This window comes from Haliotis asinina, chromosome 3 (assembly GCF_037392515.1).
Source record: "Haliotis asinina isolate JCU_RB_2024 chromosome 3, JCU_Hal_asi_v2, whole genome shotgun sequence".
Classification (NCBI taxonomy): Eukaryota; Metazoa; Mollusca; class Gastropoda; order Lepetellida; family Haliotidae; genus Haliotis; species Haliotis asinina.
The window spans coordinates 31719573-31738681 of NC_090282.1; the positions used below are offsets into that span (position 1 = coordinate 31719573).

Consider the following 19109-nt stretch of genomic DNA (forward strand, 5'->3'; position numbering starts at 1 on the left):
GCTATGAATTTGACACCCGATCAGGTTTCAACAGTGACAAAAAAAAACCCGAAAAAACCCCGATTTTCATATTTCCCGCTAATATAATGAATTCGTTCTGGAAAAATTACTTACGTTCAGCGGACCAATGAGATTGCTCGAAAGGGTGCGAGTGCGGGATAACGTTCACCCGAGAAGTGTTTTGGTTTGATTTTCGAGTTTGAGGACGTATTAAAATTAATAAAATGGGTGTTATGTCGTGGAAATGAGGCAGGATATGTGGAGACATGTATAATTGAGAGGAATGTGTGCATAGTTTTGAAAGTCACCGAATTCTTAGCGTACATTTCAGCTTGAAATCGGAACGAGTCGATGTCTGGACGACAATCCAATATGGCAACTGCTGCTCCTTTACTCTATTAATATGACGTGAGTAGATCTATGGTCTATGTTTAACCTACAGTGTGATATCGGGTTCCTGTGATTCTACCCCGGACCTTAAGGAGACCACAAAACTTCACGCTTTGTACACACGTAGGGAATCTGAAACGGGTCTTCGTGTGAGCGGCTAACGCTTCAACCACTAAGCTACAAAAAAACTTTCCCTATAAATAAAGAACAGCTCTTGGTGACTGATATCGTTTATTGAGTCACTATGATTGTACGGATTCTCTCCTGTTGGAAAGTACAAAGCTGTAAAGAGACAGACCCAGCGACATCAAGCACAAGAGGGTCAGCGCCACCACTGCCGGCCAGGGAAAGACAGGCCAATCCGATGTGTCACGAAGCACATCTTCATTGTTCTGGTTTGCAAAAGGTTGGTGGGCATCGTCTAATCTCAAAAATGGTTGCCCTCGTCTATCATTCTCGTCAGCGTTGTGTGGGGGTAGATGAGCGTTGTGCGGAGATAGAACGGCCTCTTGGGACAAGTGCGGTGACAACTCGTCCCAATCGGAAGAAAGGTGGTCCTCTTCTGCCTGTGGTGGGGGCAGCTCGACCTCGTCAGCAGATCCATCGTCGTTATTGGCCCGTTGTCCGGAAGGATCTTTGTCATGAGCATATAGTGGACGAAGATCCTTCTCATTGGCCATTTGGTCATCTTTGGGTGATATTCTTATGGCATCGGACATGTGCCTGGCCGTGCCTGTTTCTGTGTCCGCAAGGCTGTACGAATCGGACTGAATTTGTATGTATCCATCTGGAACAAGAGATTGATTATGACGGCGCATTTCGCATTTCGCATTACGCATAATCTGCAGAGTGCATTTGTGATGTTCTTTATACAACTTCATATTATGTATTTACCACCGACTAGTTGTCTTGGTTGGTCTTCATCCATTCGTACACAACCAGGTACGTTCATTAACACTAAACCTAAACGCCAGTACCATTCGGGGACAGTGCATAACTACCTTGATCATTGTGTTTTGTGTGACAGTGTATTCCTACCTTGATCACATTGCTCTTTGGACAGTGAATTTCTACCTTGATCACAATGTTCTGGGGACAGTATTCCTACCTTGATCACATTGCTCTTTGGACAGTGAATTTCTACCTTGATCACAATGTTCTGGGGACAGTGTTCCCACGAAAGAACAACCGTAATTATACGGATATTTTCAATACAGGTGCAAATAGAGTGAAAACTGACTCTTATTTCCTGATGAACCATTCACGTGAACTAAACGTTCCAACTGGAGTGAGTTTAGTTTTACGCCGCTTTTAGCAATATCACGGCGGGGGACACCAGATAATGGGATTCACACATTGTGTCCATGTGGGGGACCCGGGTCATCGGCGTGACGAGCGAACACTTGAACGACTACCCCACCGTTCCAAATGGTATGTTACGTTGCGTCAGTTGGGTATCGACGTATATTTTTTTGAAAACTCTTGAAGTAGTCCCAGGATGGAAATCGCTGGATTGTCTGGCCCTGACTAATACTTGCAGAGGCCTTCATAGAGCAAGGATATTGCCGACTGGTGTAAAACTTAATGCGAGCGAGGTCAGTTTTACGCCAGTCCGGAATACTCAAGGTGTATAGCGTCCTTAATGAGATAAGCAGACTGGACAATAGGTCCAACCGAACTCGCGCGCTTTGTTCAGAGCACTCACTGCGCCATGAAGGTGGACAGTCGATTAATGCCATTGGTTCAGTTGTAGCTGAAGTAGGTAAAGGGCTCAAAGCCAGTAATCTATGAACGTGGATAAAACAAGATACACCCAAATCGACATTCCAGGTATGACAGATGCCTGTAATCATTGAATTCGGACAAGGCAATTCCTGGACCGATTAGGTGAAACCATTCACACCGTGGGGAACGATGACTGTTGAGTCTGTTCAGTGAGTGTAGATTTGCGCCGCACTCAGCAATATTCCAGCTATATGGCAGTGGTCTGTAAAATAATTGAGTCTGGACCAGACAATCCAGTGATCAACAACATGAGCATCGATCTGCGTAATTGGGAACCGATGACATGTGTCAACCAAGTCAGCAAGCTTGACCACCCGATCCCGTTAGTCGCATTTTCGACAAGCAGTCGCCTTTTATGGCAAGCATGGTTTGCTGTAGGCCTATTCTACCCCGGGACCTTCACGGGTCATTGAGCCCGTTGAGTGAATTTAACCGGGAATCACTAGTTAAATCAACTTGGAAAACGACCATTCTGTGTACATTTGAGGAAAAGACCATTGAAAGTAGACGCCACTTGATTCCGGTTTTCGACGTCCAAACAACCATGACTGCATCCTTAGTTATGATTCGCTTTTCTGTCCATAATATCTTTGTTGCACATTGTTAAAATTAGTGCTAACCGAAGTAAAGGTCAGTCCAGTCGATAGCTTTGGAGGAGTAACATAACAAAGGATTCCAAAATATTGTAAAGGTTAAACAGCTAACGATATTAACCCTGAATGTAAAGGTCAAGGTTCAGCCTATGTAAAATTTAGGTATCGCGGATGATCATGTACGTACGTTCTCTAGATGCAAGAGCAAACCTTCTTCGGCGTTCAGTGCGACATGAGCTCTGTAACAAATACAGAACCTCATCAACCTATCACGTCGAGGTATGGGCTGATATCAATAATGGTAACATGCCTCTAAATTTGGCTCGCACGAATATGTTGAAAGTCTATGCGTTTTGCATACAGAAAAAAACCTAAATATTGACGTGGCTAGATAGTTTTACACCGTTTTCAGCAATATCGGCGGAGGAGAGGGAATGGGGTTCAGATTGTGCCTGGTATGGACCTGCGAAAGATTTACCCTCACGACTACCCTGAAACTACCGATACCTACCTGAGAAAAAAAATCTGAATTCGGTGTTTCTCCTCAGGAGTATCATTAATAAATATAATTAAGATGCCGGCTTTTAAGGATTAATCAATGGGAGGTCATAGTTTGGTTTCGGGCAATAAGCATGCTTTTTGAAGCAACGAGTTGAAGTTCATGCGGATATGAAAAGATCATTTTGAGTGAGCGAGCGAGTTTAGTTTAACGCCGCACTCAGCAATATTCCAGCTATATGGCGGCGGTCTGTAAATAATCAAGTCTGGACCAGACAATCCAGTGATCAACAACATGAGCATCGATGTGCGCAATTGGGAACCGATGACATGCGTCAACCAAGTCAGCGAGCCTGACCACCCGATCCCGTTAGTCGCCTCTTACGACAAGCATAGTCGCCTTTGATGGCAAGGATGGGTTGCTGAAGGCCTATTCTACCCCGGGACCTTCACGGGTCAGATCATTTTGAAGAACACGAAATACTAAAACTTATCCAAAAGATGTAACGAATATTTTCCATCTGTAAAGTAAAACCATGGTGACGTAGTATTTAACCGAGATCAGGCCAACTAGAAATACCGCTATAGAACCACTTACTGCATTACTGCATAATCTATGTGGAAACATAAGATGGATTAGACCGAAAATAAAACTTAAAAATTGCATCCAGTATAATTCCATTTTAGTTTTGCTCACGCTCAATGGTACCTTGCAGTGACACGAGATTGTGATAAGCTATTGACAATTCACTGGTCCAAACAGTGCCACGTCAACCCATCAACCAATGCAAAACAAAATGAAAATATATATAAAACAAAAAACTCACCCCATCACAACTTGTATTGCAGGATGTGAAATTGCAGTCAAATTTGATACTCTTATCATCGCCAAGGTGAAACGAAACGAAGTAAGGGCTGAATGAACTTCTGCCAACAGTTGTAAATCCTTCATCCTTCCGAAAAATTATTCCGTCGCCGCAGCTGTAAGAAAAATACAGTCAAAGTTGCTTAGACCCAGAAGTCATGGCAGGTTGCGGTTGGGATATTACGTTGTCGGAAGTTGAGAGCAAAGTTTGTTCTTTGTTTAAAGCCGCAATTAGGAAACTGCAGTTGATCCAGTCTGGGTCACACTATCCCGTGATTAACATCATTGATCTATCAGTTGGTACCTGGTGACATGGATCAACCTAAAACAAGGACTGACAATTCCTCACTGCAGAATCCACCAGTGACGCGAGTGATTGGTTACGGTTTCATGCCACTTGCAGCAATATCCAAGCAATACCACTGCGGGGGACATCAGAAATGTGGTTCTCACTTTGTACCTACGAAGCTGATCGAACCCGGGTCTTCGGTGTGAGGAGCAAACACATTAACCACTAGGCTACCCCACCCTCAATCAATCATGATACGTTCCAGATGACCACCTGCTCAGCAAACTGATTCAGTGGACGGTCTCAATCATACCCTTTCCTATACGGAAGTTTTCGCCGTCTCTTGTCTACATTATAGCAAATTCCAGTTAAATGTTCAGTAAATAATCGAGTCTGGACCTGACAATCCAGTGATCAAAAGCATGCGCATCGATCTGCGCAACTGGGATACGATGACGTGTCTACCAAGTCAGCCAGCCTGACCGCCCTGATTTGGTTTGCCATCTCTTACGCATGGGTTGCTGAAGACAAATTCTAACATGATCTTCACGGGTCAAGGTCACTATGTACATACCCAGCACGAAGAACAGCATATCTCTCCTTCGAGTTGACCCCTACCACGTCACAGGAAGACACCCTCAAGCCCACCTCACCATCCTTTCCTACAGGAAACAATGAGAATTCACGAGACATTTGTATACTGCACTCACTACGGATGTAAGCATCCTTGCGTTGACATGATTGTTTCACGCCATCTTTCACAAGATTCCAGCAATTGACTGCAGGGGACATCAGAACTGGTCTTCGCACATTGTACCCATGTGGAGAATCGAACCCGTACCTTCCTCGTGCCAAGCCCTTATTCACTTGGCAATCCCACAACCCCACAATGTGTGGACCTCCCTTGTGAACCCCCGTGTGACACTAATATAAACATAATGAACAGCAAAAAAGGGGCAACTGTCTTTTCAAGTACATGTATTTTAAATGTCACAATACTAGTACGTAAAAAATTAAATGCTCACTATGCACGCACACGCGCACGCACACACTATGTATGTATGGTTACATCGAAGATAAATTTCTCCACGAACGTAGGGGAACCAACTGCAAACTTTATACTGATGAACTGCACAAAAATCACGCATCAAATTGCCAAAAAGCATGTGCAAACATCGTACATGTATACAGCTACGTTTCAGTGTAAAGATTTGATAAGAATCTTTTCCTCCACAGAGTTATCTTTTTTGGGACTCGTGACAATCTTTTCCACATTACGAATTTGTTTTGGATATTTATCAAGTTTAGATCAATTGGTTACTCTAAACCTTTGGTTAGCGATTATATTTTCGCAATCTAAGTAAACTTAGTATTAATCGTTACACTCCTCATTAGAGTCTAACAAGCCCGAGGAGGTCGCGTAAGGTAATATGTGATTGACCAATCAGTACACAGGTTGCCAAATCGCTTAAGTGGACATTCGCACATATTTTCTGAACTTTGGCCTCGAAAACGTTTGTACTCGAACGATTGCTAATGCTTTTGTTCCCGAACGATCGCTTTCGGGCGTTGCACATGTCAACAGCGAGTAAACAGTCGCTGAAAATGGCGTTTTTTGTCAATATTTAAGGATGTCATCTTGTGGAAATGTTGGCTAATGGGAACCATGTCATCAGAAAGCCACAAGCGTATAGCACGTCAAATATCTGGTGTGTGCGGATTTCATGTGTTTAAAGATCAGTGTTAGTGACTGGGGAATTTTGTAAGTCCCGCTAAGCCCTCAACAGCAGCTGTTGTCTGATTGGTTAAATCCGTTCTTTTTTAGTGGACAAATGTGTGATCGGGGCGCGGCCAATTCAATGTTTTTTTCAAAAGGCAATAAAAAAAATTGTTACGCGCACAATAAAAGTGACGCGCCGATTCCCGAGAAGCATTTCACTTTTTTTATTTAGCCTTAACGTTTTGTGGATCAACTGTGATTACAGTGTCCGGACCAGACGAACATTCCTAGCAATATGTCATCTGTACTGACAAGTACACAGCCCAGTAAAAATAACCTTACTTCACTGTGCTCAAACATAGTTACACAGATAAATTCCCTACTCCTTGATAGTTTATCTTCGTAAATGTTTCAGTCATTGGAGCGACTGACCGGAAGTGTATGTTCAGCCATTTTGGGAGGCGGTTTTTCATACCATCTGTAGTTGCCTTGATCTGGATCTTCCTCTGGGCTGGAATATTTGGTCCAATACTGGCGCCTTTCACATCAACAAGACCAAGGTGAATTGACGACGAGAGTTGCGGGCCCTTATTGAACTGCAGTTCTGACGGGGCGATAAGTCTAAACATGAACATACGAGTCAGTGTGGGATTACTTCAGTATTGTGTCGGGCAATTTGGACATTTTAGCAATCTGTATTTGATTTGGTTCACGTTTTCCACATTTCAAGGTATTGTGGTATTTTCAAGGTATATTGCATTGAATATAATACAACAGACTGATTCAGTGGTTATGTTTTCAGTGAATTAGTGTCATAATTCCTTTTCCAATCCAGTGACGAGGGAAATTGATTGAAATATGTTGCTTTTGGCAAATCACATGGGATGTTTCCAGTATATAAACATGTTCCCGAAGCATGGGAGCTGACTGACTAACATAGTTTTCACGCCTGGTCCTCAAATACTGCATCAACAAACCTCCTTGGCAGTCTTGGAATTAATGATCCGGATATTTATTTCTCCACGCGATTTTGATTAGGATCAGTCTCGTCAGCGAAATTACAAGTCCATTACAAGTTTGGAAAGGTTAAAACCAGTCTTAGTAAAATGCCTTGTCTCGGGGTGATGAATAAAACGTGCTGGACCTGCCATGCATACCACAGACGGGATCCGATTATGATGTTTGGACCTGATGTTGAGCTGCGGCAACCTACCCGTGTAGCGCCTGCTTTGTGGCGGTGGACTTCACACCGTAGTCGCCGAATGAACAGGAAACTACGTACTGCTCGGCATTCGTAATGATAGGACTTCCCTTTTCGCCCCATGCTACGTACACAGTGGTTGTGTACACTGTGGCCCCTTCCCGTTTCTGCAAAATGTTACCTATTTCTGTGAAAACATTTATTACCATTTCATTTACTATATATGTATACAGTGGTTTCGTGTAATGATGTTCAACAATCTGGCAAATTATACCTCCTAAAATGACAGGAACACCAGTACCAATGGCTGAATATAGTACAATAAGATAATGAGTTTAGTTATTCGCCGCACTCAGCAATATTCCAGCTATATGGCGGCGGTCTGTAAATAATCGAGTCTGGACCAGACAATCCAGTGATCAACAACATGAGCCTCGATCTGCGCAATTTCACACAAGTCACAGTCGCCTTTCATGGCAAGCATGGGTTGCTGATGGCCTATTCTACCCCGGGACCTTCACCGGTCACACGCGTTTTACACACAAATGTCTATTTCCGACAGTTCTATAGCAATTAATACTTTGTCCATATTTTTATCCACTTTATTCAAAACCATAGCGTTATCTCTTCAATGCACACAAACGAACAGAACCAGTGATACTTCAACGTTAATCAATCATACATTGCCAGTCTGCAATCACACCTTCAGTGAAAGTTCAGCTAATTATATAACGTACCTCCATTACGCAACGAGCGCCTCCATTGTCACTGAACGTTATTGGCAAGATGCAATGTGCAGCATCGGTTGCATTGAAAAGTTGTAGACCATTCTTGCACTTGGCTGTTACACGAACACTCAAGTCAGATATTACCTCAATGTTGCCATTTGACTTGCCATCTCCACAATGGGCAACGACTGAAAGTAGAAACTCGAGTCCCATCATCAGATTTTACACAATTCTCACATTTGGCTCCATTGTGTATTTTTAAAATCCTAACTTTGACATTTTAGGAGTGAGCGAGTTTAGTTACGCCGCACTATTCCAGCAATACTCCAGCTATGTGGAGGTGGACTAAATAATCTAGTTTGGACCAGACAGTCCAGTGATCAGCATGAGCATCGATCTGTGCGATGGGGAACCGATCACAGTATCAACCAAGTCAGGGAGTCTGACCACTCGATCCCTTACAAGTCGATGCTTACAACAAGCATAGTCGCCTGTTTTGCGGCAAGTCTAAGGGGTACAACTCTGCAAAAGGAAAGAATTCGGTTTCCTGATTATCATAATGCAAGCATATTCCCCTAATATCACAATTATCGAAAACCGGAAATCAATATCTGTGGATGACACAAGCAACATTTAGGCCCCCTCACATGTATATAGAGCAGACTGATTCATTGGTTGATAGGTCGAGGAGTGAGTGAATATGCTTTAACACCGCCTCATTCAATATTCCAGCAAACATCACAGCGGGGACACCAGAAATGGATTTCACATTGCACATGCGTGGAATCGAACACATGCCTTCGACGTGACAAGCAAAGGCGTATTTAGGTCACCACAGCGTCCCTGTATTACTACAAGGGCATGTCAGCGCAAGCATAGCCAAACAGTTAACAGTTAAACCTCCTGCTTACTGGGTCATTTTACTCCCGATGGCTGGGCCACAATTTTAATTCACTGTATTCATCAATATTAAAACCTGGATTTTAAAAAAAAAAGGTAAAGACATGATATACTAGTGTTACTCACCTTTAATGATAAAGTTAGAAGGCAGGTCCGTTGCATACACGGGGATCTGAAAAAAAATCCAAGCACACGTTTAGACAAAGAATGTTAGTATGGTGTGAGTTCAGCTCGTACCCCACCCTTTTTACATATCAAGTATGCACTAGGGGAGTCTTTTCCCCGTCTAATATTCCAACACTGAAATAAGTTCGATTGTTTTTATGCACGTTCTGTTTCATTGAATGTATATTTAGGGTGGGGTATGCATGTCAGTTTAATTTTGGTTTTTGATGGAGGTGGGGGTACGGGTGGAACTCTTACCGTGTAGGATACTGGTTAACAGGTTGGGGAAACCTACCGATCCTGCAACCTATAATAGACCATATGGGTTCTTATTATAGCCGTTCCGGATATTTTGTTATTGGCCTATAATTATGATATTTATCAAATACATTTGAAGTGGTGCATATCCGCCCGAGGACATTAATATCATTCAAGTTTTGATGTCATACGGTTTTCATTCGAACAGTTTTTGAGAATTTTCATCACATAACAATGGCGTTTGGAACTTGCTAATTAAATACAAGAAATACAATATTTCTGAGAAATTTCACGGAAAATTAATGACAGGTATTCAGTTATAATTGTCAGAAAGAAAATCTATGGAAGACTGCATTCTTGTTGACATGTTGTTTCCTGAACATTATATAAATTTAGATCTTGTACGGAAACATTCTTTTCTTAAGCTGAGAAGTCCATAACTTTTCATCTCTATGATCAAATAACACCATTTTGTGCGGAAATTGATAGTTTGTGAAATAAGTAGAAACAAGTCCAACTAAAGTACGTTTGGCCAAAAGCAAGTTTGGCAGAACTGCCTACAACATCCCGTTCGAACCATTATAGGTAAATCGGTAGGTTTGCCCTACTGTGAATATACATCTTTGAAAGACTTAAGCTTACACGGTTCGAGTATAAGCATGCCGTCAGGTTACTGCCTCAGATGCTGTAGCGAATAGCATACGGGGTGCAAAAGACAAGAATTTCGCATCTAATTTACTCTTTAACAACATGAGACAAGAGGTAACATTTCCAAAGGTAAATCTGAACCAGAGAATAAACGCGCTACTCACTGATATTGTCAGAAGTAACCCTGCAACCCACACAGCCATACCTGTAGAAGACGCCGATGACATACATTACAATCTCTGTAACAAACTGCACAGGATATGGGCGAGCAGTTGAAACTGGAATATTAATCTCAACATGAAGTTGTATGTCCAAAAATGTGGCCGAACCTGAACTGAGTCGAAGAAAATGTCTGGCATGCTTTGACTTAGAATAACCAAATGTAATGTGTTATTACGTTATATTATGACAAATCATTTTACCGAATACCGAACCGTTTGTACATGCTTAAATGAAATGTTAAGTTTGGGTTGGTTAATTTAACCATTTGTAACTTACAAACTTACTGAATATTTATTGACAACACATTGAATTCGGAGTCCATTAGTGTCTGAGGAACGAGCTATGTATGAACACAGTTTATCTGTTCTATTGCAGATACAAAACAGGAACAGAACAAGTGTTTACGAACAATATCACAATTTCACCAGTAGTGATAATTTAACTCGGATGGAGACACATTCTTACCGACATCAAGTGCAGACACGCTCTGAGCAAGTCCGCGGGGTTATGGAGCCAGGAACAGAAACACCAGTGTCACTCGCAGGCAAAATTCGTGCATTACCATCCAATCAAATTGGCTGTCACAAATAATCTCGTTTTCTTAACCTATCACTAACACCGTTCTAAAGAAGCGCGAAGACATAAAAGCATGAGGCACAGCATGGATTTTTCAGGCATTCACTGTCCATCGCGTGCTAGGCAGAATTGAACATATTCAGGTAACAATTCTTTACAGCCATTTTTGGATAACGTCTTTGGATTATTTACGAAATGAAAATAATGATATTTACCCGTATCTTTGTTTCTACCCTCAAGGAATTTAACTGAACATGTGTGAAGTGCCCGTGCATATGTCCATGGTTGTGTATTACATTGAAATGTACAATAAACCTAGTGCACCATCGTATGTTGATTACACGACAATCTGTACGACATAAGACTGAATGTTTCATAAATTACCTAGGTGAAATCCTTGTGGTAAGAGCCCCCCCCCCCCCCCCCCCGTTCCCCCATCCCAAATAACATTTATGTGTTGATACATACTGGAATTATCGCCAGGAATGTACCGATTAGGGTTTTGTTTGGTTTCGCATGTTTACGCCACACACGGCAGTTGTCCAGCTAAGTGGTGGTATGTAAATGATGGTCTGGAGCTGATATTCCAGTGATCAACAACATGAACACCAATCTACGCGATTTCGATACAATTGCATGTGTCAACCAAGTCTGACCACCCGATCACGCTAGTCGACTAATGGGGCCGGGTGGTCAGACTCGCTGACTTGGTTGATACCTGTCATTGGTTCCTAGTTGCGCAAATCGATGCTCAAACTGTTGACCACTGGATTGTCCAGACTAGATTATTTATAGACCGTCGCCATGTGGCTGGAATGTTGCTGAATGCGGCGTGAAACTAAACTCACTCTAAAGTGTCAGTAATGTCTCCACTAGGCTAGGTTGTTTATATTTACCCGTGAAGGCCCCTGGGTAGAATAGGCCTTCAGCAACCCATGCTTGCTATAAAAGGCTACTATGCCTGTCGTAAGAGGCGACTAACGGGATCGGGTGGTCAGGCTCGCTGACTTGGTTGACACCTTATCGGTTCCCAATTGTGCAGATCGATGCTCATGTTGTTGATCACTGGATTATCTGGTCCCGACTTCATTATTTACAGACCGCCGCCATATAGCTGGAATATTGCTGATTGCGGCGTAAAACTAAACTCGCTCACTAGGTTGTTTATAACATTTGTGTCCCACTTGACTATTGCAGCAATGGCACCGACTTCAGCCGCCATCACCGTCCTCCTGATGTTCCTATTACCGGTATGACTTCACGGGAGCTCGGATGTGGGTGGGGTCGGGCGGGCTTGTTGGGTTCTCGGACTGACGACTCCAATTACTGGCAGATCTATATGAACATAGGACTCGTACCACCTTACTCTTTCTGTAGTCTGACACACTGTGACTGATGTATTTCTGCGTACTGCTCAAAGCTGTTTTACGAGGTTTTTCAGGGAAAGACAGACATGAATCACTTTCTTTGAGAAATGAACAGATAATTCTGTTTCTGTGGTTAAACGGGGATAAAATGTATTTTCTTTTACATTTCCCATGTGTTTAATTAAACCGCAAAATCACACTTCCTTCAGACGCTACAGAGGTAGTGATACAGTTTATGTGGAAGACATGCTCCTGTTTCAGTGTCACTTGGTGGCTATTCCTCACAAGTTCATATTGAAGGGTGAGTAACCTCTGTGTTCAGAAGACCCTTGAAGGTCCCGGGCTAGAATAGGCCTTCAGGAACCCATACTTGCCATAAAAGGCGAGTGTGCTTGTTAGAGGCGACTAACGGGATCGGGTGGTCAGGCTCACTGACTTGGTTGACACGTCATCGGTTCCCAATTGCACAGATCGATGCTCATGTTGTTGGTCACTGGATTGTCTAGTCCAGACTCGATTATTTAGACCATCGCCATATAGCTGTAATATTGCTGAGTGCGGCGTGAAACTAAACTCGCTCACTGTGTTTAGGATCGACTAATACGAACTGCATCGTAGGTCTTCATTCGGTCCGCGGTGGCAGTTGGCTAGCCTACTGGTACAAGCGTTCGCCTGTCACTCCGAAGGCCAGGGTTCGATTCCGCACTTGGTAAAATGTGCGACGTTTATTTCTGATGTACCCCGCCGCGATATTGCTGGAATAATGCTAAAATCGGCGTAAAACCGCTCACATTCGCTCATTGTAACCAGCAAATCGGGTTTTGTAACCCCCAATATTGAGCAGGATTTGCATCCAATCAGATTCCTTGTTTTGCCAGTCGCCCCGGAGTGTGGTCCATCCGTGAATAGTGTGGCGAAGATCAACATCATCACCGATCTGTATATAACAGGCTTTGCCAGGTGCAAAGATGGGAAGAAATACGAATTCCGTTCCAGCAACAAAGTGAACCACATTCTGGAAGTCTCTTATGCGGGATCTGGTTGTGTTTTCTTTGTGAGTGGAAGCATGAATTAGAAAAAAACACCTTCTTACGTTCTTCGAACTTTGCTAAAGGATTTCCATCGATAACTGAAACCTTTTTGACCGATTCTATTTGTGTTGCAGTAACTTGTAAGTTGAATTACAATGATTTGTTTTGTTCATTTGGAACAGAAAATGGACTCGTCTCACGTGTATACCGTCCCCATTTTCATTCAATGGGGGTCGCCCGCCAGTCCACTGCAGACAAGTGAGGAACAGTACCAAGTCACGTGTACCTTTGACAAGAATGGGGAAAGTAAAAGTGATTTTAAGATCATTACAGACGCGTGAGTATAGTCTTAATTTGTATTGTCTTATAGGCATATGTTGTGCAGGTGTACCTTCAGGCCTGCCAGATCGCAAAGATCCGGGGTAGAATAGATCTTCATCAATCCATGCTTGCCACAAAAGGCGACTATGCTTGTCGTAAGAGGCGATTAACGGGATCGGGTGGTCAGGATCACTGACGTGACACGTCATTGACTCCATCGATGTTCATACGGTTGATCACTGGATTGTCTGTTCCAGGTCCGATTACTTAGACCGCCGCCTTATAGCTGGAATATTGCTGAGTGCGGAGTTAAGCTGGACTCACTAAGCCCTGTCAAGTCAGGTGGTTATCATGTCTTGTTTACATCGTATTGTCTCGTTTTGTCACCTTCGGAATTGATGTCGGTTAGATATAAAATTTATTTCAATTTTTGATGTGTTAAATGACGGGGTAAAATTTGTGACAAAGGGGAAGCAGTTTTCAAAATGACCGACTTTTCAGATCGCATCATGTACATGTACATTGTTCGCTGACCGGTTGTCTGCTCGCAGTTTCTTTCCATTATTTCAAGGTAGGGGGCACCAATTCAGGGTAGGTGGCACCAATGTAAGCTGGAGGAAACTCTTCTGTATAGGAGATAAACATAGTGTGTTCGAAAATCAGAGGCGTGTTTTTTGACCGAATTGATAGCGAGTAAATTTCATCTGGAACCAAAAGCTATATCCAGGTAGGATAGTTCTACAACCGTGATTTGTTAATATGCAGTCCGTTACCCTTTCAGCCTTCTCGCCCCTCGGGAGATCCAGACAAACCTTGGGCCCTTGGCCAAATCTGGATATACTCTAGACATGACGAACGTGCTGGGGAACGCTCTGCCCAGCACAGTAGACATCGGGAGGATGGTGAAGCTGACGGCTAAGTCAGATGGTAAGGCATTTGTCTTGTACAAGGTTTCGTCAAATATCGATGGTTGACATTAAAACGTCCATATTATATATATATTGCTTCCTGGCAAACATGGACTTGCATTGCTGAAGTGAGCTATTGGATTTGAATGAGAAATAGAATTAAGAGTACTTTTAAAAAATGCTTAACTTTATGTGAAATGTTAAAAAGATTTCATTTAATTAAATAAGTCTATAAACTTCCTTCCTACGCTTATTCAAACCTATTTTAATACCTTATGTTTAGCTTAGATTTCAAAACACGGTATCTTTGATGCATAATTCTCATAAGAAAATATTGTTGCAAATCAATATGTAATTGACGAATTACACAAGTTAAAAAAAGAACAAAGGTGGATATAGGTTATAGATTAAGAAACTGAGTATGTCAGCAAGCAAGTCAGAATTTGTATACTACGATTTATGTCTTGTATCAGGCAACTGGAGCTCTGACGGGATGTCATGTAACTGGTACGTTGCCTCAATGATACATAAATAAATGTAATAGCCTGGCGTATTAGGGGTGGTGGTGTATCCAAGTCGTTAATGCGATTGCTCGTCACGCCGAAGACACGGGTTCGAATCCCATATGGGTACAATGTGTTAACGCATTTCTGGTGTTACCCCGCCTTGCTATTGCTGGAATATTCTTAAAAGCGGTCTTAAATTAAATTCGCTTACTTTTTACCTGTGCGTGACGGCAGTTTCTTTCTGCCATAGGGCGGAGTGGAGAGTCTGGACTCAGAGCGCTGTCATGTGATGTCGTTGGAGTCAAGACTACCAAGAGATACGCCATCCTTAGAGCCGGGTAAGCTACGGAAGTCTTTGGTTACCAGCTCGTGTTATTCCGGGACAAGCCAAATCTCCTTGGAGGAGACAAATGCTACGGTGTAAGCACCACAACTCGGCAAACCTGCAAAGTAAAGTCAGGAATACTGATGAAAATATAATCGAGTTCGTTAACCAGAAGCTTTGAACGCTCGCTTTTAAACTTTGAGCAGTCAAAACGACACATAAATGAAATATGACGCTTGGCCGTTGTTTTTTTTAAAATGCGTTTAGTCTTATAATATAACCTGACCCGTGAAGGTCCCGGGGTAGAATAGGCCTTCAGCAACCCATGCTTGCCATAAAAGGCGACTCAGCTTGTCGTAAGAGGCGAGTTACGGGATCGGGTGGTCAGGCTCGCTGACATGGTTGACATCGGTTCCCAATTGCTCAGATCGATGCTCATGTTGTTGATCACTGGATTGTCTGGTTCAGACTCGATTATTTACAGACCGCCGCCATATAGTTGGAATATTGCTGAGTGCGGCGTAAAACTAAACTCACTCACTATAATATAACCTGATGTTCACCTAAAAGGAAATTCATTCGGTTATATTTTATGCCCAATTGTGTCACAATTAACCTTGTGCAATAAACAACATCCGAAGCCTGATTTCAAAACGAACGTGTTTTTTTCTCTTTGTCAGGCACCGCGTCCAAAATTGGGTATTCACGATAAGTCCACAAATGTGAGACATTAGTTCCCCGATATATCCGTATATAGCGCATATTGTAGCGTTTGTCATCATATCACCGTTCTTGAAGGTTTGGGACAGCCCATGCTTATCGAAAGATACGGCTGACGTGATTGGGTTCGCTGACTTCCTTGGTGCATTTCATCATACCCTATCGATGCTCATATCGATGCGACCTGTCTGTATACCATTATACCATTATGGTGGTTTACAGACGGTCGAATCTGTACCGCATCACTGTCTGCAGCGTTTGCCAGTAGCACATTAATTCATGTTCACTTTATGACGGCTGAATCTTGTTTCAAACCTGTGACTTCTGCAAACCTGGAACATCATATGTCATTGGACTATGACGTGAGTTCATTTTTACGCCGCACTCAGCAATGTATCAGCTATTTGGCTACTGTGTGGACCAGACAATCCAGTGATCAACAACATGAGCATAGATCTCAATTAGAGACCGTTGGCAACAGTCACCTAGCCTGACCATTCGATCCGCTAGTAGCATCTTAAAAGCATGCGTTACTGAAGATCAGTTCTAGCCCGAATTTGGACTATAAATCGCATGCAGGAATAATACTGCCTTCTCTTATAGTTTGGAAACAGTTTCAATAATTAGCTTCTATTAAAACTTGCCAGGGCTGCACACTGGGCCCTGCTTGGTGGCCATGAAAGAGGAAAGGATGCTTGTATGTGATATCGGGTTGCAGGTGCGGTGACGGTATGATCTTCAACAAGAGTGCTGGGTTCACCACCAAGGGCCTGACGTCCATCAGCCCATACTTTGCCACCTTCAACCTCTTTCAAGACGAAGAAGTGTTCTTCGACTGCAACTTCACTCTCTGCAGAAAGGCTTGCGATGGGGTGAGACCTGTAACTGTATGTCATGCTAGGTCTCTTGTTTTAAATAAGACAACATAGTTGTTTTCATATTAATAAACGCTACGGTTTGTTGCCTCTTTTATAATCACAAAGTATGTGAACTGTTTTTAGGAAAATGTAATCAAAAGTCTTACTCTTCTCAGAGTTCCTGTGCTACGGTTCGCCGGAAGAGATCAATTGACAGTGATCTGTCTGGTAGGTATTTCAGTTTACGAACCTTCTTATTCATGATCATAATGGTCAGCACCCAAACACCCTTCCTGTATTGCAAGGCCACTGAAACGTTTTGGTATTTGCGTGCGAGTATCCCGAAAACATCCACAGTTTGTTCTTGAAAGGAAAGAAAATATTCAAAATATTAAGTTAATCATAATACAACATTAATTTTAGAATTTCGTTAAATGTTTTAACAAAAACAAATAATACCTATATTTGCAGGATATAGGATTGTCTGGAATATGAAAAATGCATGATGTTCCAGAAACGTGATTGTTCTCATTGATAAAATTAACACCGCCAAACAATAAGGCTAGGGTTGATTTCTTTAGATCGCCCCCCCCCTCCCAAAAAAACAAAAACAAACAAAAAACAAAAACAACAACGCTTAGAAATATAACATTTGAACTTCGCATAGCCGTGTGCTTGCTCCTTCTCTAACATGTTCCAGGTCAGAACTGTAAAAAGAACCATGCCCCCCATCTTTGATTTGTAGCGTTAGTCCACTTTCTAAACGGCATTGTGTAATCATGGCTTTCGGCCGTAGGAGCCGTGCCAATTTACACTTATCAGAGGGGTACACAAAGTACGCAGTCTAGACTACTACCAGTTGTCCGACTTTCATTTCTGTGGAAGTCGCGGTGGCTGAGCGAGTTAGGCGGTTGACTTTGTGTGCTGGCGATTAGGTGCCCGACTCTGCGGGTGCGGGTTCTCAACCAAGAAAGAACTAGAAAATGTACTTTACTGAGAAAGTGAAATCCCAAATATGACATATGTTGTAGCTGGAATATAGCTGAGTGTGGCGTAAAACTAAACTCACTTACTCACTTATACATTGCATGACCCTGGAATACTTCACCTAAAGACTAGACAAGTTCGTATATCTTCAGGAAATATCATATTGCTTTATCTGACAGCGTTGCCACATGGAGATTCACAACGGATCCTGTGGCCCCATTGCTTATCGCCAAAATAAACGTGTATTGTGCGGCTGTGACATTTTACCTGTCCAAATATGGTGACTTATGGCAACCGTTGCTCATATGATCAACCCTTGCTTTCCTGAAAACTTCTTATACATCCTGTGACATGTGCAGCTTTAACATGCACTCGCTTATTCCAACATTTCATTATCAGCACACATCTTAAGTAACGATGATGGTTCGTGAAGGTCGTGCTAGAATAGGTCATCAGTAACCCATGCTTGCTACTAAAAGGGCGACGAACGGGATCGGGAAGTCAAGCTTGCCGACTTTGTTGACGTGTCTTCGGTTCCCAATTGCACAGATCGTTGCTCATGCTGCTGATCACTGGATTGTCTGGTCCAGACTCGATTATTTACAGACCGCCGCCATATAGCTGGAATAGTTCTGAGTACGGCGTAAAATTAAACTCACACTTTTAGTAACACTGTCCACTACTCATAACCTCTATTACAGAAGAACGTATCACCGGAATCGCCTCAAACACTGTCAGCGTGGATGACGATGAACATATGGGGATATTGGACACTGATGGACGCTCCCCTCGCAGGAGTAGTGGTCTGTGGAAGATTCTAGTGGCCATACACTGGGAGTATGTGATGCTGTCCTTATCACTAACAATCACGTTCCTCGTCGTCATTCTCGTTGTCAGATCTATTTCAACAAGATCGGTTGTTAAGAAACCAGACATGAAGCCCACTTTACACATGTGAAGGATGCATATTAAATCACGAGACCACCTGATATTGGTTTGTTTTCATCAAGAACCAATCTTATCCAGAATTAGATTTTGTTTTTTCTAAATCGCCACTGTGATGGTTGGGAATGCTGCAGCCTGGATTCCCGAGCCTGTTGAACAAGGTGTAACACACATCCAGATTCTTACCTTGGCCTTGTGGTGAGGTGGTTCTGCTTCCAGCTAAGATAAAAGGCGACTATGCTTGTCGTAAGAGGCGACTAACGGGATCGGGTGGTCAGACTCGGACATGTCATCGGTTCTCATG

The 19109-nt window shown here is 42.7% G+C and overlaps 2 protein-coding genes across 2 annotated transcripts; one reads left to right on the forward strand and one right to left on the reverse strand.

Annotated features, from left to right (window-relative positions):
• Positions 1-288: 288 nt before the first annotated feature.
• On the reverse strand, positions 289-11044 carry LOC137277805 (vitelline envelope sperm lysin receptor-like). Its single transcript, XM_067809739.1, has 10 exons — positions 10728-11044; positions 10205-10245; positions 9096-9141; positions 8079-8257; positions 7354-7508; positions 6616-6761; positions 4995-5082; positions 4094-4247; positions 2956-3007; positions 289-1177 (listed from the first exon to the last, which is right to left on the reverse strand). The coding sequence occupies exons 2-10, from the start codon at positions 10241-10243 to the stop codon at positions 633-635; spliced, it is 1404 nt and encodes a 467-aa protein (XP_067665840.1). The 5' UTR covers positions 10244-10245; positions 10728-11044; the 3' UTR covers positions 289-632.
• On the forward strand, positions 10672-18849 carry LOC137277806 (vitelline envelope sperm lysin receptor-like). The gene is made up of 10 exons (XM_067809740.1): positions 10672-10981; positions 12036-12088; positions 12467-12506; positions 13084-13259; positions 13419-13573; positions 14339-14484; positions 15222-15309; positions 16735-16888; positions 17050-17101; positions 18562-18849. The coding sequence occupies exons 2-10, from the start codon at positions 12038-12040 to the stop codon at positions 18816-18818; spliced, it is 1119 nt and encodes a 372-aa protein (XP_067665841.1). The 5' UTR covers positions 10672-10981; positions 12036-12037; the 3' UTR covers positions 18819-18849.
• Positions 18850-19109: the final 260 nt, after the last annotated feature.

What these genes read in the sequence shown, in the direction of transcription:
- LOC137277806 (XM_067809740.1), top strand. Translation starts at nt 12,038, where the DNA reads ATGGCACCGACTTCAGCCGCCATCACCGTCCTCCTGATGTTCCTATTA. An exon ending in GATCTGGTTGTGTTTTCTTT is followed by an intron (nt 13,260 to 13,418) that starts GTGAGTGGAAGC and finishes CATTTGGAACAG; the next exon opens with AAAATGGACTCGTCTCACGT. An exon ending in TTTAAGATCATTACAGACGC is followed by an intron (nt 13,574 to 14,338) that starts GTGAGTATAGTC and finishes TTACCCTTTCAG; the next exon opens with CCTTCTCGCCCCTCGGGAGA.
- LOC137277805 (XM_067809739.1), bottom strand. Translation starts at nt 10,243, where the DNA reads ATGGCTGTGTGGGTTGCAGGGTTACTTCTGACAATATCA. An exon ending in GCGCTCGTTGCGTAATGGAG is followed by an intron (nt 7,509 to 8,078) that starts GTACGTTATATA and finishes AACATTTTGCAG; the next exon opens with AAACGGGAAGGGGCCACAGT. An exon ending in TATGCTGTTCTTCGTGCTGG is followed by an intron (nt 4,248 to 4,994) that starts GTATGTACATAG and finishes TTTTTCTTACAG; the next exon opens with CTGCGGCGACGGAATAATTT.